Source organism: Crotalus tigris, unplaced genomic scaffold (assembly GCF_016545835.1).
Source record: "Crotalus tigris isolate CLP2741 ecotype Arizona unplaced genomic scaffold, ASM1654583v1 scf7180000024337.5909745, whole genome shotgun sequence".
NCBI lineage: Eukaryota > Metazoa > Chordata > Lepidosauria > Squamata > Viperidae > Crotalus > Crotalus tigris.
Window position 1 is genome coordinate 2608386 of NW_024100507.1, and position 27431 is coordinate 2635816.

The 27431-nt window shown below is 35.5% G+C and overlaps 1 protein-coding gene across 7 annotated transcripts in view; it reads left to right on the plus strand.

Annotated features, from left to right (window-relative positions):
• LOC120299983 (ATP-binding cassette sub-family A member 5-like) overlaps positions 1–27431 on the plus strand; it is an 82970-nt gene that overhangs the window by 32913 nt on the left and 22626 nt on the right. For all 7 annotated transcript variants that reach the window (XM_039325397.1, XM_039325395.1, XM_039325394.1 and 4 more), the window contains exons 10-25: positions 1736–1904; positions 4356–4414; positions 4709–4819; positions 6414–6589; positions 7275–7394; positions 9156–9294; positions 9418–9508; positions 10667–10806; positions 11129–11248; positions 12042–12243; positions 13450–13619; positions 15749–15921; positions 17948–18085; positions 22222–22335; positions 24656–24826; positions 25874–25987. In XM_039325397.1, the coding sequence (XP_039181331.1) occupies positions 1736–1904; positions 4356–4414; positions 4709–4819; positions 6414–6589; positions 7275–7394; positions 9156–9294; positions 9418–9508; positions 10667–10806; positions 11129–11248; positions 12042–12243; positions 13450–13619; positions 15749–15921; positions 17948–18085; positions 22222–22335; positions 24656–24826; positions 25874–25987 (2207 nt within the window). The remainder of the gene's footprint in view (positions 1–1735; positions 1905–4355; positions 4415–4708; positions 4820–6413; positions 6590–7274; positions 7395–9155; positions 9295–9417; positions 9509–10666; positions 10807–11128; positions 11249–12041; positions 12244–13449; positions 13620–15748; positions 15922–17947; positions 18086–22221; positions 22336–24655; positions 24827–25873; positions 25988–27431) is intronic.

Consider the following 27431-nt stretch of genomic DNA (forward strand, 5'->3'; position numbering starts at 1 on the left):
AAGTCACATTCTTAAATCTTATTCTAGCTTTCCTTTTATACCAAACCGGTTTCCATAACAAGGCCTGTATATCAATGAACAAGTCACTCTTTATGCCTTGTAGTATCTTTGAATCAGACAGAGACGACCTCTTTTCTGTTTTAGAGACCTAGCTCCTTTGTAAGTAATCCCTTGTTGTTTTGAAAAGTCAAATCTCCACGTTTGAAACTGTTGAATAGCTGTCTCAATTATGTCCAACTTTGTAGATGATAGTTGTTTATCCAAGCTACCATAGTTCTCAGTTCGTTGGGCTTGTCTGTCCATTTCTGTTGGTTTTAAGGTTGTAAGTGGTTTAATTGGAATCCTTTTTAGTTCCTCGAAGATCTCATCAGCATGCATATGAAATAGGATGGAATCTTCTTTACCTTTAGTTAATCCCACTTCTGTTGTTTTTTGGTCTATAGAGTGCTCATATAAGGTCTGAGAGTCAATTTGTAGATTCAAAGCAGAATTTCTGTTTTTTATTTCCATAGTAAATTCTTTTATTTGCGAACGTATTTCATCAGTAGCTTCATAAAGTTTTTCCAGTATAAGTTTATAGTCAAGTTGAACCAAGGGTTGCTCCATTTCAAAAATAATTAGAAACAGTCTGTATCATTTAGTAGAGGCTATGTTCAGAAAACATTTAATCAATGTCTACCCCCACCAGTACAGCTGTTAATTTTCTTTGTATTCTTCCTTTTATGGTAATCTGAAAGTCAAGGTCAGTCTGATCATCAGAAAAAAAAGAAAGTTGCAATTTTAACTTTTTCCACAAGGTGTCCTCAGTACAATGTAAAATCTTCTCCCATAGACCAGGAATCTCATAAACAAGATCAGGAAACACAGAAAAAAGGAGAATTCAAGTCCAATAGCAGATTCAATATTAAAAAGTTTTCCAAGACCCCAAAGTGAAGAAAAAAAAAATAGAGAAAAAAAATCACTTTAAATTAATTCAATCCATAAGCTTCTTTTTCCCACACTCACCAACGCCACTTTCTCAGAGCAGGGAAATGATTTCAAAAGTGCTTTTTACAGGGACAAAAAAAAAAGGAGAAGCAAGAGAGGAAAAGAAAAAGTCTTACCTGGCTCAGCCACGGTGGTTCCTGTGCTTAGATGTTCTTCTGACTTCTGTTTACAGCGGCAAGGTGAACGGCCATTTTACTGGCTGTTGTTTCCACCGTTGGCCCAAAGGAGCAATCTCGGTCCTTGGAAGAAGCTGCTGCTCTCCCAAGGATGACAAGGACCTCCTCACCGGTAGCCGCCCCTCCAAGGTGGCTTTTCGACCCGATTAAGGGTCTACCGGCAGCGGAAAATCAGTTGGCGAGGAGAGCAGTCTCCTTGCACAGCTGCGAGTGCTGCAATCCGGAACCGGCTGTGATCATCTTTCATGACCTTCTGACAAGCAAAGACAATGGGGAAGCCAGATTCACTTAACAACTTCTGACTAACTTAACAACTGCCATGATTCGCTTAACAATAAAATAAAGGTCTACAAAGAAAGGTCATAAGATGAGGGAAAAGTCACTTAACAACTGTCTTACTGAGCAACAGAAATTTTGGGCTCAATTGTGATTGTAAATCGGAGACTACCTGTAATTGATGAAAATAATGCAATCATAGACCAGTATAAGTGAACATATATCTTTTAAATATTTATATATTGTTGCTAACAGCATTTAATATTTGTAGTCCTTATTTTTCTTTTATTGCTCAGGAGAATATGGATTGCGTAGACAATTTTTTTTCTTTCTCAAGCCCTCATTTTGGTCAAAGAGAACAAAAAATTACAAAGAATTGTATGAAAGCAATATTAATACGAACTTAGATTTCAATGAGATCATTGAAGCCGTGTCATCAGAATTTCAAGGAAAAGAAGCTATCAGGTATGATTGGGTATTCTGTGTTTTCCTTCAGCTGCTAAAACCAGATGCTAATATTTCTTTACCTAATTTGAAATTTCTTATCTGAATTTCTTACTTAAGTTTGATAACTCAGAATTGCATAATCAGGAACTGTAGACTAAAATTGAGTTTGAGTGCATGCAATGTAAATATTATGTAATGAATTTTATATGTGAATTTATGAAGCCAGGAGTTTTCTTAGTGCTGTATAAAGAATTCACTTTGAAAAAAAAAAAAGAAACTTCCAAACTTTTTGTTTGAAGCATTTAAGCACCATATCGTGTCAATATTTTGAGGATCTTTTTATGTCATGTGAGTTTGGCAGCAACGATAAAGAAAATGTTCAGGTAATCCTCAGTAATAATAACTGGGGCTGAATTTCTGTCTCATAGTGATGTAGTCATAAAATGCAGTGTCAAATGACCACACTACTTAGCAACAGCCATTGCTAATCCCAAAGTGCCATTAAAAGTGTGACACTACATTGCCATTTGCAACTTTTTGCCACCTTCCCCATTGATTTTACCTATTAGAAGCTGGGAGTGAAGGTTGCAAATGGTGATCACATGTTTGTGGGACACTGCAACATTGTAATTGCAAGCAGAATGCTGAGCAAGTGCCAGGATAGCAATTACACAACCACAAGGATGCTGTGATTGTCATAAGAACAAGGACCAGTTATAAATACTATTCATTCAGTACCCTTATAAATTTGAACAATCACTGCTTGAGAGTCATTTAGTGAGGATACATATGTGTATGCATGTATGTGTATATGTGTGTGTGTAATATATATACATACACATAACACACACACACACACACATACACACAGTAGACCCTTGAACTGACCACATTGAGGCTTCAAGGAATGTGGTTGGTCAATGGTGTGAACATTGGGTTTAGAGCAGGGGTGTCAAATTGCCGGCCCACAGGCTGGATGCGTCACATGGAAGCCGCGCCCACCCCATTGCCGGCAATGGCAAAACAGTCCCTATACGTTGCGTGACGTCACATGATGTTGCAAGTTTGACATGTCTGGTTTAAAGCATCAATCCAGATACTCCTTGAAATCCCTATTTTTTTTAATTGTTGGCAAAGAGAAAGTTCATTTGAGAAAAAAAACATAATTAACTAATCATTTCTCTACTATATCACAAAATTGGGTTGGATAGATAATGAATTATAGCAAGAAAACGCTGAAATGATCAGTGTTTATGAAACAGGATTTAAATCAATGGTCATTAAGCATGAATAAATCTGGTCAGCCCATTATATGTAAAAATCAACCATGCTGTCTACATATAGGAATTGCATTTGATATGTCAGTTGTATATAGGAAGCATCTAGTTGATCATAAAGGTAAAACTGCTTGCATCAGACACAGTCAGATGTAATTTTTTGCCTAACAGCTGAGGCAAATAAAATAGCTACATCAGTCTGAATGTTCAACATGTAGAAACTTTTAAAAGAGGAAATTATGGTGGTTTGTATTCAATATATAATGAAAGTTGTTTTACTAGGTGCTTAGGAAATCTTTGCACATGAATCAGTGCTAAAACAAATTGATCCATATCCTTTCAAACACACATATTCTGTCAACTTTTTTTTAGTATTTCAAACATGAATTTATTTATTTAGCATATGGCATGTCATATAGGGACTAGCAATATATATTAACATTTGACTTAGATTAGTAAAGCACAGTAAAATATAAATGTTAAAAAGAACTGTACTCAAATACCAACATTTGGGTCATCTAACCATGGAAGCACAGCATCATTTATGTTAAAAAAAAAAATCAGATACCGGACCCTCAGCTTATAGCTCATGATGTGTGCTATAGTTTGATGTGAGACCTTACAATTATGCTTAAGAGGAGGATACTATGCCCCATTTATATAGGCAGACACCATGGGAGGTATAAATCCTATTCAGTACTGTCGATTGCTGACCTGCTAGTTCAAAGCCTGATACTTTTTTTTGTGGGGTCATTTATATGTCTACCTATGTCTGGGCGTTCAGTGATCTATTTGGCTTTCCTTTGGGAATCAGTGTTAAACGTAATTGGGTAGATGTTGTGTAGGTGCCAGAGTATAATGATAAGAGTGTTTTTAGGATTAAGAAATGTATCCTTTAGCCTTTAATAGGAGTATTATACTGAATTCAACAACCATTTCTTACATTGACAAGAAAGTTAAAATCCAAGAGAAAAATAGGATACTGTATTTAGACATGTTCCTTACTTAAAAGCTCTCAGAAACTGAGAAACTTTCAACTATGCTTTGTGAATCTTCAGTTAGCATTAATTTAAATTAGACTAATATTTATGAAAATATAATGATTCTTTCATATTGCTTGCTTTTATCTTGCTAAAATATGATCAGAGTATAGCTTTCCTTAAAAAATTTAAGTTATCATGCTTTCTTTCAGAATCAACTCTGTCCAGAAATCTTTTCTTAAAAAAGGTGAAACTGTGGAGGCTTTAAAAAGTAAGAATTTTGGGATTTTCAGCTATTTATCATAATAAAAACCCTTGAAGTTTAAGTGGGTTTTTTTGTCTTCTGATAACCAGAAACTTGCATATTGGCAAGTTCCTGTTAATGTTCAATGGCATATTAAATAATCTGTGAGTTTATTATGTTAATGTTATGTTAAACAGAAATTGTTTATCAAAGGTGAATGTAGTTTTATATTAAGTGTCTTAATAATTAGTAGTAATGTAGTGATTAATGGTGTTATATTACTTCTCACCCATTCACATAATCATTTCATTATTTTATTAGATTTATCCTTTGATATATATGAGGGTCAGATCACAGCATTACTTGGACACAATGGAACAGGCAAAACAACATTGATGAACATTCTTTGTGGTTTGTGTCCACCTTCTGATGGTAAGTATGATAAAAACAATTTTGATTTGCCATATTTAATGGCAAGTAAAGAGAAAATGCAATATTTTAAGTTTTTACCATATAATTACATTTTGTTTTGATCCATTCCATTTTCTGTGGTCCTTCCAATCATTAATGCGTAGAACCTATTGCTGTACTTTTCAGTTGATCAAGCCTTCAACCCCAGAATTTGGGAAAAAGGATTGCAAATTTTTCCATTGCGACATTCTACTCATGCAGTGCAGAATACTTTGCATGTAGCTTAACACTTCTAGTATGAATAAGTTATTTCTGCTCCCTTTTAATTATGCACTGAGTTTCATTTCAGCTAATTGGAATTTATAACTGCAGGATGTTGGTATCAGATACTAAGAGTATAATCTTGCTGTTCACTTATCCTTTTGTTCTATTTGATTTCTTACATATATATTTCTTTTTCTACCCATGCACCAATGACAAATAAAAACAAGTACAAATAAATCTCAATGTATAAAGAGAGGGGATTTGTAAAGAAATTGCTGTGTACATGATGCCAAGACCTACTGTATCATCTGCATCTTCATCACTCCAGTCTTCATCATTCTGAAGGCAGGTTGTTCCACTAATTAATTGTTCTAACTGTCAGGAAATTTCTCCTTAGTTCTAGGTTGCTTCTCTCTTCGGTTAGTTTCCATCCATTGCTTCTTGTCCTGCCTTCAGGGGCATTGGAGAATAGCTTGACTCCCTCTTCTTTGTGGTAATGCCTGAGATATTGGAACTGCTATCATGTCATTACTATCATGTCACCCCTAGTCCTTCTCTTCATTAAACTAGACCAGAGGTAGGCAACCTTGGTTCTTTTATGACTCGTGGAACTAGACATACACAATTCCAGCAACCGTTCTTCATATATTTTAACCTCCAGTCCCCTAATCATCTTCGTTGCTCTACTCTTTCTAGAGTCTCAACATCTTTGTTATATCGTGGTGACCAAAACTGGATGCAGTATTCCAAGTATGGTCTTACCAAGGCATTGTAAAGTGGTATTAACATTTCATGTGATCTTGATTCTATCCCTCTGTTAATGCAGCCTAGCACTGTGTTGGCTTTTTTGGCAGCTGCAGCACACCGCTGGCTTATATTTAAGTAATTGTCCACACCTATACTGTACCTGTGCATTTGTTTTTTCTTGCCTAAATTAGAACCTTACTTTTTTCACCATTGAATTCCATTTTGTTAGATAGCAACCAATGTTCAAGTCTGTTAAGATCCTTCTGTATCTTAAGTCTATCTTCTGGAGTGTTGGCTATTCCTGCAAGCGTGGTGCCGTCTACAAATTTGATGAGTTCCCCATCTATCCCCTCATCCAAATGATTGATGAAGATGTTGAAGAGCACTGGGCCCAGAACAGAGCCCTGGGGCACCCCACTACACACTCTCCAACTTTGGAAAAAATCAAGAAGGGAGAATTTTCTTGATTTCCTGTTGAAGAAAACTCTAATTTTAGTAACTATTTTATGGTCACAGTCCAGTAAAAGTCCATTTTTTGTGTGATGTATACACAAATGTATGTATTTTAGTGGCAATCCTTTTTTTCCTTGTTTATTTTTATCAGGATTTGCATCGATCTATGGATACAGAGTTTCTGAAATAGATGAAATGCTAGATGCCAGAAAGATAACTGGAGTATGTCAACAAATAGATATATGTTTTGATGTATTAACTGTGGAAGAAAATTTGTCAATAGTTGCTGCAATTAAGGGAATACCTCCCAATTATGTGATACAAGAGGTGAGTAGAATACAATGTATATAGTGCATTTATTTATTTATTTATTTATTTATTTATTTCTAAAATTTATATGCCGCCCAATCCCAAGGGACTCAGGGCGGCTTATTTATTTTTAATTGTCAAAATGGTGTCATATATGTATTCCAATAAAACATAATTTTACATGAATGTGTAAAATGTATTGACTGCATCTTTTACGTTCAGATTCCATAGTATGCTGCCTTATTTTCAGACCTCTTCTAAAACAGAAAAGCTTACAGAATTTAAGATAAAAAATTATAAATAAAAGAATGATGTGAGATAGATATAGGCATCAGTAAGTGTTTGTTTTCCTAATTCTTCTGCACTTTCAAATACCAGTTTAACGTATTTTAAAAGAGATATATTTAGCCGAAGTAAAATGTTTTTGGTAAAAACCACTTTAATGATTGGATAGATGGATTGATGGACTGTTGGTTTTAAAAACCTCTCACCTTAACTCTTGCGGGGGGGGGGGGTATTTGAAATTGCAGAGAATAAATAACATGGAGTTTGAGTTATTTTCATAATGCATTATATTATGGTAAGTTACATAACTTTAGATTCCCTGAGCTTTAGCAACAATAGCATGGTAAAATACCCTGATTAATTATGGAATTACTTGCTTTAATTATCCCTAAATATTTTTCATGCTTGATTTTGAAAGGTCCAAAAGATTTTATTGGATTTGGATATGCAGCCCATTAAAGATAATCAAGCAAAAAAATTAAGTGGTGGACAGAAAAGAAAGCTGTCAATTGGAATTGCAATTCTTGGTGATCCAAAGGTAAATAGCAAAGTAACTGAAATACTGATAGTAATACTCTATCAGTTGCAAAGCACAGACAAACTGAACTATAATTGTGTAGTCCAAATAGGAGAGCTGGGATAGCAGAAATAATAATACCTGTCCATGCAGGTCTTCAACAGCAGCAGTCCACTCAATAAAGGCTTAAGCCAGGGGTGTCAAACTGCCAGCCCATGGGCAGGCTGCCTATCCCATTGCCAGCAATGGAAAAAAAGTCACGATACATCATGACATGTCATGTGATGTTGCAAGTTTGACACCCCTGGCTTAAGCAATTAATAGCTTTCCCCACACATGAATAGGCTGCCTCCTCTCAGCTGGCCCTACTTAATCTTAAAAGAGTATTTTAAGAGCATTTTAAACACTCAACTTTACAAGAATTTAGTCAAATGTCACATGGTTTTCTAGCTGCCTAATCACTTTCATTGAAGAATCATAGAAGGAATTACAGAACATAAGGGAATTATATTCAGATGTGTGCATCCATATCCACAGAGAAATAACACCAGATTTTACTCTGGGCTCTTCTGTTTACTGTCTAAAATACTTACAGCACTTACCTTAACAACACGTTTTAAAAAATAACATTACCATAAATTAAAGCATATAACTAATTTAGTAATATACTATGTCAATAAAGAAAAATCAAGAAACCTTAATTCAAAATTACAGCAGACCAATAGAAATAAGTAATGTATTCAAGCAAAAACAACTCACAATTACTTCACAATTAGGGAACTGTGGTTCTGAGAAAAGGACTTTCTCAGCATATGGAAGCAGACAAAGTTCCACTTTTCTTTCAACTGCACATGGATGTGAGCACACCCATCCACACACAGAGATTATCTGCAAATCCAAACAGATACACATTCTTTTATTATTTCAAAGTCAAAATTGGCTTCATGGTGAGATAAAACATACTCAATTTTAGAAAGCAATGTATTGCGAGGCAGCATCTTTTTAGACAAGGAGGTGCCACTGAAAATCTCTTCTTTGCAATGAATGCAACACTTAAGTGCTTTTATTGGGACATCTGCTGAAGCGTGTGTTATTGACAGCTTCCCATAGTGTTTATCTGTGTTTGTCTATTACCCATTCTGCAAAGATTATTCTATGCCAAATTTGCTGGGAAAATGGGCAGGACAGTGCAAATAAAGATCAAGCCCATGTTTTTGTACTGTATAATCAGGCTTAATTTTCAGTGCTTTTGAAGTACAGCAGAATTTTTGAAGTTCAAAGGATTTTTGAAGTGACTGGTTAGGATACATTGCATTCCGCCACCTGGCAGCCTGTTGCAAGTCACTCAGGACTGGCAATTTCCTGCCAACTTCCCTATTGACACTGCTTGTTGGAAATCAGCGGGAAATCTTAAGTTGCTATCAGGTGAGGTCCTCCGTTCAGGACCTGTGATCCTCACTTAACAATGGGGACTTGCCATCCCTAAATGATGCAATATTGTGACGTTGGGCTTTATGCCTGCATCTCTTAGTGATAGAAATTTCAGTCCCTGTTGCCATTGTTAAGCAAGGATTAACTATGATTCAGCCACCTTCCCCTTTCCCTTCAGTACTCAGCAAACATTTTTTTTTCAGTACTCAGCCCATCATGGGGTGTATGGGACTTCACTCCCTATTCCCAAACCATTTAGAATATTTTGTTTTCCCTACAGTTGTGGTGCCATGCAGCATTTGTATTTGTAATACTTAGTTTTATCTATTGTTTTCTCTGGCTGTTGTTCAGGTGTTACTTTTGGATGAACCAACTGCTGGCATGGATTCATGCTCCCGACATACAGTTTGGAACCTTTTGAAAAACAGGAAAGCCAATCATGTGACAGTGTTCAGTACCCATTTCATGGATGAAGCAGACATTCTTGCAGGCATGTTCAATTAGATGCCTGTTAGGTTAGATATATATTATCCATAATATAAATGATACTTTTGGTTGCTACCACATAAGCTTTATCTATTTATGATAAAGATCCCTTCTGGCCTACTTCTAGATCGGAAAGCTGTAATTTCTCAAGGAATGCTGAAATGTCTTGGATCTTCCCTTTTCCTTAAGACAAAATGGGGAATTGGCTATCGTTTGAGGTACAACAACTTTCTGTTCTGTTCTGTCACAATCCTGCTTCAATATTTCTGTTCCTAAGCACATTGAAATAACTTTGAAATTGAAATTCTTTCATTGCTGGGTGCTTGTATGAATTGGATTGTATGATTAACATTGTTACCATGCTTTGCTTGATGCTGTCATTGAAAATTACTTGAGAACTTCAGCTGGTATGGAATATAGCTGTTTAAGTTTTTCTTAGGACTAGACTGCTCATCTGAAATGTCTATTCTATTTAGTTGCTAGTTCAATTTTAAATCTCAGTTCAGAGTACTTAACATTGATCTTTGAAAAATTGGAGTCCAGTTATTATTTGAAGGATTGCTTATGCTTGAATTAATGTACCAGGGAAACAGCAAGTAAGCCTTATTTACCTGTTCCTTCATTAATGCTTAAATCTCTTAGTGAAGAACACTGTATAGGTAGCCCTCAAATTACGACCACAATTAAGCTCAACATTTCCATTGCTAAGTGAGATATTTGTTAAGTGAATTTTGCCCCATTTTACAACCTTTCTTGCCACAGTTGTTAAGTAAATCACTGTAGTTGTTAAGTTAGTAACATGACTGTTAAAGTGAATCAGGCTTCCCCCCATTGATTTTGCTTGTCAGAAGGTCCCAAAAGGGAATCACATGACCCTGGGACACTGCAACTGTCATAACTATGAACCAGTTGTCAAGTATCCAAATTTTTATTACATGACCATGGGGATGTTGCAGTGGTTGTAAGAGTGAAAGACGATCATAAGTCACTTTTTTCATTGTAACTTCACATGGTCACTAAATGAATGGTTGTAAGTCAAGACTACCTATATATTCCTGACTTTGGTGTGATTTCTTTTAAAGGGTTTTAAACTACACTTGATCTCAAATTGTTGAACTGTTTGTGTTGTTCGGTAGTCATTTTTTTAAGTGTTTAGATTTTGCTGAAATTTATTACATTTTACTACTTTATATTGTAAATACCCCTAGGATGATAATAATAAATAATACTTATGAATAACTTTCATGAACTGGATTATGAAAATACAGATACATTTTCAATTAGACAGCAGTATGGGAATAATTCTTCTTATTCCTGTAATGAATATCGTGCATCACTTTGCAAAACCATGATGTATATATATATGTGTTTCTTAGTATGCATATAGATAGGTATTGTAACACAGAAGCTACAGCATCTGTCATCAGACAGCACATCCCCGGATCAAGTTTGCTAAAACAGAATGAAGAACAACTGATACATGCATTACCGTTTAAAGATATGGACAAATTTTCAGGTATAGCTGTTTCCTCTATTGAATTCCAGAGAAAAGCTGAAGACTATGTGGCTAATTACACTTGAGCTCAAAGATTGTAATGTTAATATACAGAGAGTTAGTTGGTGGTTACTTTAACAGAGAACAGCTAACTCCAGATACAATGCTTAGGTAATAAATGTATCTGGAGTTAACTGTTCTCTGTTAAAGTAGCCACCAAGTAACTCTCTGTAGGGAATTAGTTGGGAAATTGGGAAGATGGCTTATTGAGCAACTGTAAAAAGGGCATTGCAGAAAAATATTATGACATTACTAAGACCTCCACCACTACTTTTTCTTGTAGCGCTGTTTGCTGATTTAGATACCCATGCTCATTTGGGTGTTATTTCTTACGGTGTTTCCATGACAACCTTGGAGGATGTTTTCCTCAAGTTGGAAGCTGAAGCAGAGATTGACCAAGCAGGTAAGGGGAAAAAAAACCTGCCTAAGTTCCTGTACTGTGTTTTAAATACAATATCATAAATGCTGTCTCATTAGTAATAGTCTCATTATTCAATTATATTTCAGATTATAGAATAGTAGAATTTTCCATTTTTTAATTGGGTTGAGCAATGACATTTTTGGAATGGAAGCTTCATTGGTTCCTTCAAATTACTTGTATGGGTAGTCCTCAACGTATGACCACAATGGAGCCCAACATTTCTGCTATTAAGCAAGACAGCTGTTGAGTTTTGCCCCATTTTACGACCATTCTCACCACAGTCGTTAAATGAATCACTGCAGTTGTTAAGTTAATAACGTGGTTAAGTGAATTTGGCTTCCTCTTATTGACTTTGCTTGTCAGGAGGTCACAAAAGAGGATCACATGACCCTGAAATACTGCAACTGTCATAAATGTGAATCAATCGCCAAGCATCTGAATATTGATCATGTGATCATGGGGATGCTGCAATGGTTGTAAGTGTGGAAAACCAGTCATAAGTCACTTTTTTCAGTGCCATTGTAAATTTAAATGCATTCATTTAAATCGGACCCTCAACCTTGGTAACTTTAAGACTTGTGGACTTCAACTCCCAGCTGGCTGAGGAATTTGGGAGTTGAAGTCCACAAGTTTTAAAGTTGCCAAGGTTGAGGACCCTTGATTTAAATGAATGGTTGTAAGTCAAGAACTACCCATATACATTCACACACATAGATACCTCTTATCTATTCGGAAGTAAATTTTTAAGCCATCCAAGCTATTCTCTCTTTCCTAGATTTTAGTGTATTCAACTCAGAAAAAGTGGAAGAAGAAATGGATACAAAATCTACCAATGAATTAGAGCAAAGTCTACTAATGCTCTCCGAAGTAAAATCTCGTGTGGAGAACAGGAAGTCTCTCTGGAAAAAGCAAGCAACAACGATGGCAAAGGTTCATTTCCTGAACTTGAAACGTGAAATTAAGTCTGTGGCAGTGGTGTAAGTATCTCAACTTTGAATTAACCTGATTTAAAAGCAGGATATTGCTGTTAGAATAGAAGCCATCGAAAGCATGAATTATATATAGTCACTTTCAGCTAGCCTGGGCTAATTTCAAAATGGGCAGGAAATGGCTGAGACCCTTTTTGAAGCACAGCAGCTTCATTCCAGAGGCAGGGAATGCAGGACAGCAGTTCAAAGAACATGAGGGCAATAGGTGGCTGAGAAGGCAACAACAGTTGTTCCAAACGTCCCACTGGCAGTTATTATGACTTCTTTGTAGTGTTTCATAGGAAGGTATTCCTGTAGTGAAGGTATAACCTGAAATGGTTGGAAATTAAAACAGCTTTTAAAAGATTGCTTAGAATTTTTTTTTTCTGGAAAAAAAAACCCCAAGGGGAGGCCAATGCTCAGCAGGGTACATTTAATGATGACTATTCCCCAGGCAGCTCCATGCAAATGAACTTTTGTTTAAGTGGTGGACCTGGTACATTTTCCATTTGCACAGTTTCTCTGATGATGAAATTACTGTGGAATATTCCTCTGGGTTCATTTAATGAAGAATTTCTAGGCAAATCTGGAGGAAATATGGGAGAAATTCTTGGCAAATTTGGAAGGCATAGAATGAGGAAAGAAATGTGTCATTGCGCCAACGGAAGTCTGTTCGCACACTGTTAAATTGACAATTTAAATGTTTTCCATTTTACTGCCAATATTCTTTTTTCAGATAAGAATGATGATTCCTAAAATTGATAGCTTACAGCAACAACTGATTGATAACAACATTGGATGCAAACACCTTCCATGCTAGTCCTACAATCTTATTCCCTTTCTCTCTCAGGGAAGGGAGAAATGTTGGCAATAGCTCAGTCTGATTGGTTAATTGATGTTTCACTCTAGCAGTAATTGTCAAAAATATTTTTTTTGTATACTTGCTGCATGTGCTGCATTTCATTGTATACTGAAAGTTTTAAAAGTATTTATAAGCTTCTTTATAACTGGTGTATGTTACAATATAGGAAAGTTCACATTCCAAACCATTTAATTACAGCTCTCAATATCTCAAGATACTTTTAGTCACAGACTGATGAACTGTAATGTTATGTAATGAATTTCTCTAGACAAGCCTGCCTAACTCTGATCTAGTTCTTAAATGGACCTCTGTGAAAACAGGATTGATATTACATCTGCTTTTTTTTCTTTCAGACTTTTGTTATTCACAGTATTTCTTGTTATTCAAATTTTTATGTTTGTGGCACATCACTATTTTAAAAAAGCTGTAGTCCCTATACAGCTGTCTCCAAATTTATATTTTCTTAAGACCAATGAAACATATGACAAGTACAAAACTAGTCTCCTCATTCAAAACTTGACTGGTAAGAAATTTAAGAACTACATTTTAAATGCAATGTACTGATTGGTTTTATTTCAATTCCTGGCATTTCTAGTCTTTATTTCATATATATAAAATCCACTACAGGTAGACTTTCTTCTTCCAAAGGATTATATTTTAGCTTTTCAAAACAAAATACAAAAATACAGATACAGGTATTTTGGAACTGGAAACTCCATCGCTAACTGATGTGGTAGTGAAGTGAAACATCATGTGGCAACTTCTGTTGTGCTGCAATTGTTAAGCAAATCACTCTGGATTGTTAAGTGTAATTTCATGTAAGGGTGACCTGCAACTTCATGCCAGTTTCCCCACTGACATTGCTTGTCAGAAGCTGGCTGTGAAGGTCCCAAATGGTGATCACGGGGCACTGACCATTGCACCCAAATCACGATCAAATGACTGTGGAGATGGCAAGTTGGAGGACCAATCATAAACTATTTCAGCACTGTTGTAACTTTGAATGGTTCCTGAATGAGGCAAGTCAGTAAGTGAGGATTACCTGTAATGATACAGGTAGTCCTCAACTTAAAACCACAATTGAGCACAAAATTTTATGTTGCTAAGTGAGACATTTGTTAAGTGAGTTTTGCCCTATTTTATGACCTTTCTTGCCACAGTTGTTAAGTGAATCTTTGCAGTTGTTAAATTAGTAACATGATTGTTAAGTGAATCTGGCTGCCCCATTGATTTGTCAGAAGGTTACAAAAGCTGATAACATAACCCTGAGACACTGCAATCATTATAAATATGAGCCAGCTGTGAAACATCTGAAATTTTGATGTCCATGAAGATGCTGCAATGGTCATAAGTGTGAAAAATGGCCATAAGTCACTTTTTTCAGTGCTGTTGTAACTTTGAATGGTCATTAAATGAACTGTTGTAAGTTGAGGACTACCTATATGATTGAAAAGACCACAGAGATTCTCCCCAAAATCATAGAAAAGTAATAAGTGTATTTTAGCCATTTTAGATCTTATGTTCTCTCATTCAGCTTTATTTCAAATAAAGAATAAGTAATTAAAAAATTAAGAAAATAATTTTCAAAATAAAATACAGAACAGTGGTACCTTGGTAGTCAACTGCTTTGAAACTCATTGGATTTGGTACTCAACAATTTTGACGCAAACATTCTGTCCCGGTACTCATCGTTTGTTTGGTACTCAATATATAAGCTAGAACTTGTCAGTATCAGCTACCTTGGGACTCACTACATTATTCCTTATGGGAAAAAATTGTTTGGTACTCATTATTTTTGGTACTCATCGTACCTCCCGGAATCAATTAACGATGAGTACCAAAGTATTGTTGTATAAATAATAAAAATAAAAAGCAAAGATTACAGAATAAAATAAAGAGGCCTGGGGTTTCTAATTCCATAGTTGAAATTAGCAGCACTCCATCTCTCTATTTAGCGTTTTTAAGAATATTGCAGATTGCTGAAAAATTATGGTGAGCCGGGGAGGCTCACTATGGAACTGTTTGTTTTCACTGTGGAAGAAGTGGCTTTCAAGAGAGCACAGTCTACACATTAGGAATACTGCAAGCACTGGGGTTACTGAGAAATTGACTGGAAGCTACATCCAATTTGTGCAGAGTAAAATGGCAGACTGCTTAGAACACTGTACCAAAAAGTATGGATATGCAAAGTGGATTGTGATGAATAATGAATTCAAGTCCATATAAACCAACCACGGATAAGAAGGCCATAAATTATAAGGTTCAGCTGCATATTTGTATGTAGGTTTCAAACTAATGGAGAGCCTAACCTTGTATGCATCTGCAGGAACAAAAACAGGGTTGCATCATAAGGTGTTTCCCTTTGTGCTAGAAAAGGTGTGGTAGTGTTTCATGACACTACAGTTCAGCTTTTGTCATTCTGGTCCACCCTATTCAAATGCCATTTTCTAAGGCTCTCTAAAATTGAAAAGGACCCACTTTTTTTTTTTTTTTTTTGAGAATATTGTCATCCCTCTCACCCAGATCATTCTTACATTATACCAGAATCTCTTTTAAAAGTTAACTGAAGTTAAATTTTATATACTTAATTTGCTCTGAATGCATGGAATAGTTGTGATATTTTTATGCCATGTTCTCCTTTTTTTAATCTAGGGTCAAACATAGATGACTTAATTAATGCTCTTAGAAATCAGAATATACTGACAGAGGTATACAGTGGCAGTGATTATGAATCAGCAGATTTCCACAGTACTGCATTAAACAACAGTGGATATGTGTCATTTGCCCCACATAGTGCAGCATTAAATGTATTTAAAGTAGACAAGGTAAGAAGAGATAATAATTCTCTATGAATATAGAGGAATTTGGTAAAACGTGTGTGCAGTTAAATGTAGTTATATAGCATGATTTGAAAACAAATGTATCAAATGTACTAGGAGCAAGACTACCGTATCTCAGTTTAATAAATTTGTAGATGGTGAACTGCTTTTGAACATTTCGGTTTTGTGAGGGAATAAAATGTATACATCTCCATAAAATGAGTATCAATAGTATTTCTTTTAAATATTGGGTTCTCCTTTGGATACCCAGAAACCACTGTGACTGCAATTGCCCAGTCCCCAGAGGTGTAGGGAACAGGACATGAAATTCTAGCCCTGTGCGTATGAATGGTGTGCCTCTGCTGATTTTGCCTCTCTCGTTCTGACTGAGCCTTTGCCTGTCCCCAAAATATGAAATGCAATCTCCCAGCCACTAAAATGTGGCCTATCCATCTTAAATGCTAAGTGCTTTTTCAGGTGACAAAAAACATAGGGCAAGGTTAAAATAACAAAAATAATTATTTATTTATACATATAAACAAACAATTTATATAGCTGCCCATCGCAGGACAGCAACTCTGGGTGGGACACAGAGTTTTAAGACCCCCCAAAAGGAGCCTGTTTGATAGAATGGTTAAAGTGCTGACCTGCAAGCCAAGAGACAGCTTAGGCACGAAAGCTAGCTGGCTGACTTTGGGCCAGTCGCTCTCTCTGTTGTCCGGAAGGACCGTTAGGTATGTTCACCACTTTGACTTACTTATAAAGTAATAAAGGTGAAATAAATAAGCAATCTAATAATACATAAAATTATGCAATAACAAAAATAATTTTATTTATTTATATTTCCTATTTTTTAATCGCCCATCTCCTTCAAAGATAACAACACAATGTACACCTGGGCCTAAAAATCCAATCATAATCGGTTCGGATCAAACAAAAAAAAATCCTCCAACAGAGCTTCTTAAATAAGAAACATGAAAACAGAACAGATGTGAAACATGAAAATGCATAGACACTGCAGCCCTGTTGAGATTGTGTGTTGCATCACAAAAAGAAAATAGGTCTTCTCTCCATTTCATTCTCAACAAATTAAGGTTTATTCATGAACCATCGGGTGTGAAGAATCAGGACCATACCTTAGGTTGCAGTTAAGATTTATGGCTTAAGCCTATACATGAAAATCTAATCAACAAACTGTTCAGTGCCAAGGATTGACACTAGATGAGGGTCAATGGAATTCAAGAGAGGTTCAAGAGTGATTGGACTTAGACCATTTGTGGGAGTGTAATGATTCTAGAAGGCTGACTCTTCGTCAACCGGCTCTGCCTGTTCTTTTCCTACATCAAGGTTCTGTTCAGTTCTGACAAATTGTTAAGTAGGCTCATGGAAGTGTATTAGTCTGTTCAATCGTGTGTGCCAGGAAATAACTTCGCTTTCTGACTTCATGTGAACCATTACTAATGAATAGATTTCAATGATTAGATCAGAGGGTGATAGTCTGGGGCCCTGAAGGGGGTGCTCTATGCTGAGGATAGCTGACAGGTGACAGAGAAGTTCCCCATCCCCATGTCCTTTGTTTTCTTGGTTTTTAGTCTCTATTTAATCTTCCTTAATTTTAATCACATTACCTTTTTATCATTTTCTAAGCTACCCAGAGTCGCTTCAACAGTGAGGTGGGTGACATATCAATTTAATAAACAAACAAATAAATAAATAAACAGAAGGGTTTCAGGATAATCAACCAAATCTAGTAAACCATTTGACAATAACCCCCTAGGATTCAGCAGAGATGCAGAAATATCTGATCTATTTCTTCATAAAAGAAATATATATATATATATATAATGTTTTAATGATACCATTGATTTATATTTTAAATAGCGTGAATGATACCATATTGCATCATTTTAGGCTTCTAAAAGTCCATTTGGTTTCCTTTTTTTGTAATGAGATATTTATCACTTGTTGCATTATATACCCAGATGTATTCTCATAAATGTAATATGTTTAATTTTTATCTTTGTTGTTGCAGAGTTATATCTTTACTGCTGCTTTTAATCGTACCATGATACATTCTTTACCTGTGATGATGAATATTATTAGCAACTTCTATCTGTACAATTCAAACATCACTGAAAAGATCCAAGTTTGGAGTAACCCTTTCTTTCAAGTAAGTGAATGTAAAAGTCCAAATGCTGATATTGTAAATTCTATATATAATGATGTATAATGACATTACATATTAAGGATTAAAAGATTTTGGCCATTTTTTCCAGTATTCTACTATAGCTCCAATCTGCTTCAGTTGATTGATGCTATTCACTGAGCTTTTTTTTTTTTACATTAACTTTGATATTTGTGCACGTATTTTCAAGCTTCGTTTGCTCTAGTTTTACCATTTACATAGTCATTTTCAGAATAATGTTCATGTATGCACTGTATGATGGCGAAATTCTAAGCTGGGAAATGCCACTTGAGGCCAGAGATTCCCTGAAAAATGAAATTTGGAAAGTTTCAACATATGCTTTCAAAAAAGTATACTTTGCCAATTGTGCACAACAGATTGTTGTGGTGACTGATCTGGTTTAAAATTCTCTTGACATACACTGATTCTCAACTGATTATAAGCTATTTCTCCATCTTTAATATAGCTAATAGCACAATATATCTCATACCTCCATAGTGTACAGATGTCTTGAAATTTATTAGTTACTCGACTTCCGGTGGATTTTGCGCGCGCGATGGCGGCTACTTTGTAGCCGTCTCTCCTGGGTAAGTGTAAGAACCGCTATGAACAGCAGACACCAGCTGTTCAGCGGTTCAAAATCCCCCTCCCGGGCAAAGGGGGGGGTAGAGAGTGTCTGAATAGTGGTAGAGCCTCTTTTGCACCCCCCAAGTTTTTTTTGGGGGGGTGAAAGGAGTGCTCCCACGGAGTTCAGACTTGTCTCCGCTTCCCAGCTGTTTTTGTCCTCAGGGACAAAACGAGCCGCTGCAAACACCTCCGTGCTTAAAGAGAACTGGTGAGTTTTTTTATAAACGGACAGAGCTGAGTAGAGGATTTAGTTTTTCCTTTCTTTGATTTATTTGGATTTTAAGTTTTAAGACTTGCTTCTATTTTTATTCTCTCTTTTTATTTTTTTTTCTTTGTTGAAAGGGAAAGTAAAATGGCGATCGGCAAATCTCTCGGTGTTTTTTTTTCTGAAGTTAGAATGCTGACCGGCAGGCTTTTTGGTGTTTCTCTTTCTTTCCTTTCTCTTTCCCTTTTTATTTTCTTATGATTGGAATGGTTGTTTTTGGTATCTCTAAGTATTTTTTTTGGAACGGACTTTTTCTATTTAATTAATTTTTTTTTTCTTCTTCTCCCTTCTTTTTATGGTAATGACCCTTTTTTGAAGGACTTTTTTCTGTTTAATTTCTTGCAATTTTTAAGAAGGAGTAAAGCTTTTTTTAAATTCTTTTTCTCTTCCTTTTTTTTCCCCCTTTTTTCTTTTTATTATAATGACCTTCTTTGGAGGGAGTTACGATTTTTGAAGGAATTTTTATAATTTTTTAAGAAGGGCTAAAGGTTTTTCTTTAAGATGGCTCCAAAGCGTCCAGGGATTTCTACAGCTTCTAAATCAACAGTTTCACCCTCTTCTGGGGGTCAGCTAATAACTATGAAGGATTTGCAAAACATGATGGGAGATGTTATAATTCAAATTAGGGCAGAAATGAAAAAGATTTTAGAGGAAAATAATAAGATCTTGAGACAAGATTTTGTTTTGGCTTTAGAAGGAGTTGCTTCTGTTCTTGAAAAGGTGAACTCCCATGTGGAAGAGGTAGCTGAAAAAGTGGACATAATGGAGGGGAAAATTGAAAGTATGGAAAAAGAAATGGAAAATGAGATTCTTATGCTTCAATATGGACAAATGGAATATGCCTTAAGAATCAGAGGCCTGGAAGAGTCTTTGCAAGGAGATTTGAAAGAGATGGTTGCAAAGGACTTTGCATTGATTTTGAATAAAGAAAAAGAGGGAATACTTAGTGAAATTGAAAAATTATTTAGGGTTAACTCTGTGGTGGCAGCACAGAAGAATCTGCCAAGAGATGTGGTAATTTACTTTGGTAAAAGATCTTTACGCAATGAAATTGTGCAAGCCTATTATAAGAAGAGATTTCAAATTGCTTCACAAGATGTTATAATTTTTAAGGAGATCCCATCTAAAATTTTAAGAAGAAGAAAGGAGTTTGCTTTTCTAGCAAATGAACTTAAAAAGAGAAAAATTTTATTCAGATGGGATGTTCCGACTGGAATGGTGGTGAATTACCTGGGGACATGTTATAGACTTAATACTGTTTCTCAAGCAAAAGACTTTTATACTTCGGTCCTGGGGGTATGTGCATCGCCATCTACTAAGTTTAAAGCTTTGGAAGAAAAGAATGTAGAATTACAGTTTGAAGAGCCTATATTTATGAAAACTGGAGAATCTTTGTGTGAGAGGCCTCAACAAGTCCAGGTTGAGGAGCAGAAGACAACTTGTGCAGTATACAATTCCAAAGAAAAGCAGCAACAGAAGAAGGTTAAGGAAGTTTCATACTCAGTGGTTTCTGAATCTCTGGGAGATATTAGACTTACAAAGTCTTTGGAGCAATCTTCAAGGGTGGAATTGCTGCCTGAAATGGAAATTGGGAAATCTCAGTTTGAGGGGCATCAACAAGAGAGGAACGGGCAGAGGATAACTTGTACAACTTACAATTGTAAAGACCAACACAAGGAGGAATTTAAGGAACCCTTATTGGCTTCGGAGTCGATGGGAGATTCAGGAATTTTGGAGCAGTCTCCTAAGGCAGAACTTGCAGCATTTCTTACGAGTTTGATACAAGAATGGAGAAGGGAAATGGAAGAATGGAAGAATGGAGAATGGAAAAAACTGGAATGTGAATAATTAATAATACTAATATAATTGAGACTGATAAGGATGCAGTTTCTTACGGATGGAATTTGTTATTGGTGAAGATTGAAATGTTTAATGTGTTTATTAATTTTGTTGTTTTAAGTTTTGAACTTTTAATGATAATATTGTTTAAATTTGTGTTTTGAAGGGATTATAATTTGCTTATTTTAGTGAGGGGATTCTAATGTTTTAAATTTTAAGTAATGTTTAAATTTGTGTTTTGAAGGGAGTATAACTTGTTCAAGTTTTAAGTGTGCTTAAATTTGGTTTTTAAATATTATTAATATTTTTAAGAGAAAATAATTTGTTTAATTAAATGTTTAGATTTGTTTAGGAAAGAAAGTAATGTTTAAATTTGTGGTTTTGGAGGGAGTTTATATAGAATGATGATTGTATTTAGATTTGTTTAGGATTTAAAAGTGTTTCTAGTTTTTAAATATTATTATTAATATTTTTAAGAGAAAATAATTTGTTTAATTAAATGTGCTTAGATTTGTTTAGGACTTATAGGTTTTTTAAGTTTTTTTCTTTTTGGATAGGAGAGAAGATTATGAAGATTGAAGGAAATATGTATTTACTTTAAGTTTTTTAAGAGTATTTAGCTTTAATGGTATAACAAAGATTTGTATGTTTATTTTTTCGTTTTAGGATAAAGAAAGAGGGAGAAATTAGATTTTATACTATAGATATAGATATTCAAAGAAAGTAATGTTTAAATTTGTGTTTTTGGAGGGAGTTTATATAGAATGATGATTGTATTTAAATTTGTTTAGGTTTTAAAAGTGTTTTAAGTTTTTTTTTTAATTAAGCCTGTACTCAGCTCTGGGAAGTCCAGGGGAGGGTTTGGGAGGTTGGGAAGGGGGGGGGTGAGGTAGGGGGGGGGTATGGGAAGGGAATTGTTTTTGTAAAATGTAAAAATTTTCAATAAAAAAAAAAAGAAATTTATTAGTTACAGGAAGGGATAATATAAAAGAAAAAAAACTAGAATAAGGCTTGTGATAGTGGTTAAAAATGGTTGCAAAGCAGTTTTGAAATGTAATCTGGATTCATTTTTGTCAGTATAGGGTGATACATCAGAAAGGAAAATTGTATCCATAGGTTTTGGTACTTAAACATGTTATTTAAAGTTCTGGATATTGCCTGTTTTTGGATGTACAAATACAAACTCAGTACATATTGGAATTAATTAGTATTGTAGGATTATTTAATATGAGACACATGAAACCAAATGCAGTTAATGAGGCATGATCTATAGCATACCAAAATAAGCAGGCTATATGTTTAGACTTTGTTAGATTTCTATTCTTACAAATACTGATTTTCAAGGTATTTTTAAAAATATTTTTCTTACACAAAAATCTCTTCTTCGTAGGAAATCACTGACACAGTTTTCACTTTTGTGCTGTATTTTGAAGCTGTCTTACTAGGAGTTCTTGTCACTGGAATGCCATCATATTTTGCCATGGAGAATGCAGAAAACCACAAGGTAGCAAATCATAATGTTTTTTGTATTTATGTATCTAATGGATGGATGGATTCTGGGTGGTGTACAAATTAAAACATATCCAATACAATACAAAAAATAAGAAATTAATAACCTGTGGACTGATAATGCCCATTTCTGTGGTGTGCCTTTGAGTTAGTTTTGACATCAGTACCTGAGAAAATGCTAGAAAAGATAATCAAACAGTGAGAGTATAGGGAAGAAAGTGATTATTAGAAACCAGTATGACTTTGTTAAAAACAGGTTTTATGTTGATTAAATAGAACAGTGTGTTGTTGCCACTACCAAATGGATCACTGAATATGTATGTCCGTATGAAAATCAATATGCATCAGGATTCTGTCCTGGCCCAGTATTTATCAACATTAAAAAAAAATTAAGAGGATAAAAGGGATGCTCAGCAATTTTGTAGACGACTTGAAGCTTGCAGGGGATGGTAAAGATTACTAACACTTTAGAAAACAGGCTCGGTGTCAAAAGGATCTTGATAGAGTTGAACGTTGGCCCTTTCCCAACGAAATTGCAAGCAGTGTAAAGTTCTAAATTGAGATAGGGAAAAAAACAGAAAGAGATACAATATAGGTGGAACCTGGATCAACAGTAGTACTTGTAAGAAGAACTTGGATGTCCTGGTAGACAATGGAGTGAGCATGGGTCAACAGTGTGTTGCTGCTGCTAAAAGAGCCAATGCAATTTTAGTCTGCATCTATAGACATATGTCAAATTCACAGGAATTAAAGTTTTGCTTGTATGCTGCCCTGGACAAACCTCATCTGGCATACCTAAAAATCCAGTTTGGGGTGCCATAATACAAGAAGAATGCTGAGAAATGAAAACGGTACAGAGAAAAGCAACAAAGATAATTGGACTTGGAAATAGTATCCTATGAAGAAGAATGGTTAGAAGAAGTTCAGCCTTTAGAAGCAAGGGCTAAGGGGAGATATGATAGCAGTCTTCCGATACCTGTCAGGTATGGGAAGAGGGTATCAATTCATTTTCTATAGTGTCCACAGTTAGGACAAATATCAGTGGCTGGAAGTTTTACAGAGGTGATCCAGACTCAAAATAAGGAAGAATTTCCTGACTGTGAGAACTATTAAATAGTGGAACAACTTGCCTCCTGGAATCATCTCACTTCATTTCTGGAGTTTCTGAAACAAAAGTTGGATGGCCATTTGACTGAGTTGATCTGAAGGTTACTGTCCTAGGAGGGAGTTGGATTAGAAGACTTTCCAGATCCCTTACAGTCCCACGATTCTCTTAAATGTCAAAATCCTTAGTGATACCATACCTGTGTGATTTGTATGCCACAGTTAGAATATTTGATAGAGTCCAGAATCATTTTCTTCTACATATCACATCTCAATTACCAATAAATGAGATGGGATAACTTAAAAAGACATTTTAACTTGATTTCACATTACGGTAGTTCTCAGGTTACAATACCAATTGGGACCGGAATTTCCATTGCTGAGTGATGTGGTTGTAGATGGCAATCCCAGTTTGGCATCATAACTCAAAGGCCATATGGCTTGTTAAGAGAAGACCTCACATGACATGGCTTATTGGGGCTGTGTAACAATTGAGCCAAGTCAGAGTGCAATTTAGAAGGGAGAATCTAAATAAGCAATGGGGTATAACTTTCAGAATATCCAGAAACATTGTTATAGAACTTCAGTTCATGTACATATCAGGGCCATTGCAAAGTCTAGTGGGAAAGCAATGTGCAGGTTGGCTCCCAGTGAAATTTGTATCAAAATTATTTACAGCCATACTATGGACATGATAAAATTTGAAAAAGCACCATTAGGAGAAGTTTTGCTATATTTTGGCTCACTCTCATAGCTATATTTAGATTTAATCACTATCCTAACTATAATTGCCAAGCACTCTAGGGGCTTTAATCCACTATGTAATTACTAATACTTCTAGTATGTACTATTTTAGCTGTCTTCGCTCTTGTAATTTTTTTCCTACTCTTTAAGATGTACTTGGTTCATTTTTTAAAAACTTGAATTTTTTTTTTGGATCCAGTTTTATTCATGTCTCACTGTCCATTTTTTCAGTAATAACTTAATGTTTTAGTTGATTACGTTTAATAAAATGTAATATTCTTCCAGCGTTATGGTTATATAATGGATCAATACTCTATTTAAAAATGTACCATATATAGCATGTAGATACATTTAATATTAGCGTATCAGCTAAAAACAGAAACAACAAAATCAGGATGAATGATGAGATCTACTGCCACAATATGTTATCTGCTTACCTATTGACCTATCTATTATTTATTTTCCAGACCAGAGCTTATACCCAACTTAAAATCTCTGGACTTTATCCTTCTGCTTATTGGTGTGGACAGGCACTAATTGATATCCCATTATTTTATATAATTCTTCTTCTTATGGTAGGAAGTTTATTTGTATTTCATCATGGAGTTTATTTTTTCCCTGAGAAGTTTCTTGCTGTGGTAAGTTCTATTTTACAACAAATACATTTCCTATTATTTTTCATTTTATTGTGAATATATTTGGATTTTATACTATCTCTCCACAAAAGTGAATAAGAATATTTTTATTTATCTTTTTTTTTCAAAATTGAAAGCCATGTTATCATTTAGCCCATCTAGCCCAAAATTCCAAACAGATGCTTTTCCAAAATTTATTTTCTAAAAAAAAAAAAAAAAAAAGATTATTGCTTGGTGTGATAAGAATGCTTGTTTGTTTGTTTGATTGATTAGAATGGTTCATTTTATTAATGTATGCCAAATCTAAGCCAAGATCTCAAGTTGTGGCTAGGGAAACAACAGAAACAATAATTAAAAAATTGCTTCTATTAGAAATGGGCTATAATATTGTTCTTGTAGACATAAATGGAGGTTCTTTATGCAAGATACATTTTTATCTCGTGAAAACTCAGCATTGTTGCTAGAATAGATTTCTTTCACATCCTCATTCTTTGTTAGTGTGGTATTATATACTATTACTTACCAGCCATTTTCATTAACAAGAAAATCCTCTGTTCCAGTAGAGGAAACTATCTGAGCTCAGAGCTGAACTGTAGAGTCCTTGGTGCTCTCTTAGCTTGATTGTTTATTTCCAGACTGTGCAAGCAAACAACCAAGTGCAGAAAACACCAGAGACTCTAGGCCCTCCTGTCCTTCACAATCTCCTGGAGTTTGCCCAAATTCATGTTTGTTGCGTCAGTGACACTATCTAACCATTTAATGTTCTACCATCCCCTTCTCCTTTTACCTCCAATATTTCCCAACATCAGGGTCTTTTCAAGTGAGTTCTCTCTTCTCATTTGGTGGTCAAAGTATTTGAGCTTCAGTTTGAAGAATAGGACAGCTGAATCTATATGAAGTAGATGTGAACAGAATAAAAGGAGTAGGAATTAAATGACCTCATAGGTTGCCTGTTAGAAAACTTCTTTAGGGGAGAGGAAGGCTTATGTACTACTTTCTTTATCCCTGATCTTAAAAAAAAACAGCTAAGAATTTTCTTTTCACCTACAGGTTTTTTGCCTTATTGGCTACATACCATCAGTTATTATGTTTAATTATATTGTCTCATTCAGCTTTAATGCCGTACAAAATACCAAAGAATTTTGGTCATTTATTTTTTCAGTGGTAAGTTAAACTTATTTGTTGTTTGTTTGTATGGCCTACCCCTTTTATATAGTATAACCCTGGTGGCTAGCAATAAACAGACCACTATAGATGTATCAAAAGTAAAAAACATAACCCCACAACATTGTTTAAGAAACGACACACTCCAGCCAGAACATCATAATAATTCTATGCCAATTAAATATGTGCTGGTTTAAATTTCTATCCCAGCCCATTGCCTGGGGGAAAAACCAGGTGTTCACTGTCTTCTGAAAAGTCAAGTGGAAAGGGGCCTCCAGATCTTGCAGTGAAGGCTGTTCTAAAGGAGAGGCATTTTTACAGAGAAGGCAAGCCTCCTAGATCCAGCCAGGTTACATTGTTTAATAGAGGAGGTCTGGAAAACACCTATCCTATCTGATTTGGCAGGGCAGGCAGATACTCTCAGGTGTAGCCAGTCCTGTTGAGAACCTGTCCCATGTGTGCAGAGCTTTAAAGATAATAACCAGCATCTTGAATTGCATTCAGAAAGAGATTGGGAGCCAGTGTGGCTTGCATAGCAGTAGTGTAACTTTTGCAAACCTTGGAGCACTCCAAACTGTGTGCCCTGATCTATTCCGAACCAGTTGAAATTTAGGTGGTTTTCATGTACAACACTATACTTGGGAAATGACTAAATCATGAATGAACATGGGCAGTAGCTTTCAAATTGTGCACAAATTTGCCAGAGGAGTGCTTTTGAGATTTAAAGATGACAACTGTCCAAATCCAAAGGGATCCAAAAATCCCAGAACCCTTTTTTCTTGCTAGCGTTGAACTGCAACCAATTCTTCCCCATCAATATTTTATAGCCTCCAGGAACTGAGTAAGCACCTGAGTGGCACCGTTTTGTTCTGCCTCAGTGGAGATGTATAGTTGAGGATCATCAATATAGTGCACCCTATGCCACTGAATAATCTCACCCTGTGGCTACTCTCCCCCATCTCTATGAATACAAACTGGGACTGACCACAGAGGAAAGAGAAGCCTTGCAGAACACTGCCCCTTCACTCTCAAATCCCGTGACTCTCAAATCCTAGGCCAAGTCCGTAAGTATGCCATGGTCAGTGGTATAGAAAGCCACCCAAAAATCCAGGATGGAGACATCACCCCATTCCATGCCCTTCAAAGATCAACCATAACTCTGTCTCAGTACTATATCTCATTCTGAACCCCTACTGAAAAGGAATCAGACAATCTGCTTCTTCAGATTATCTTGTCCTCCCTCCCTCTAGCTATTTAATGCTTTTCTCCACTTTCCTTAATTTACTAAATTACGAAGTCTTAAACCTGTTGAAGGGCTAGGGCTAACCCTGCACCCTGAGATGCCATTATACGTTCGCTACAGTGTTTTTCTACTATGTATTTGATGTCACATGCTGGGACATTGATTGCCACTGGATAAAAATAAATAACATAAAATAATCTT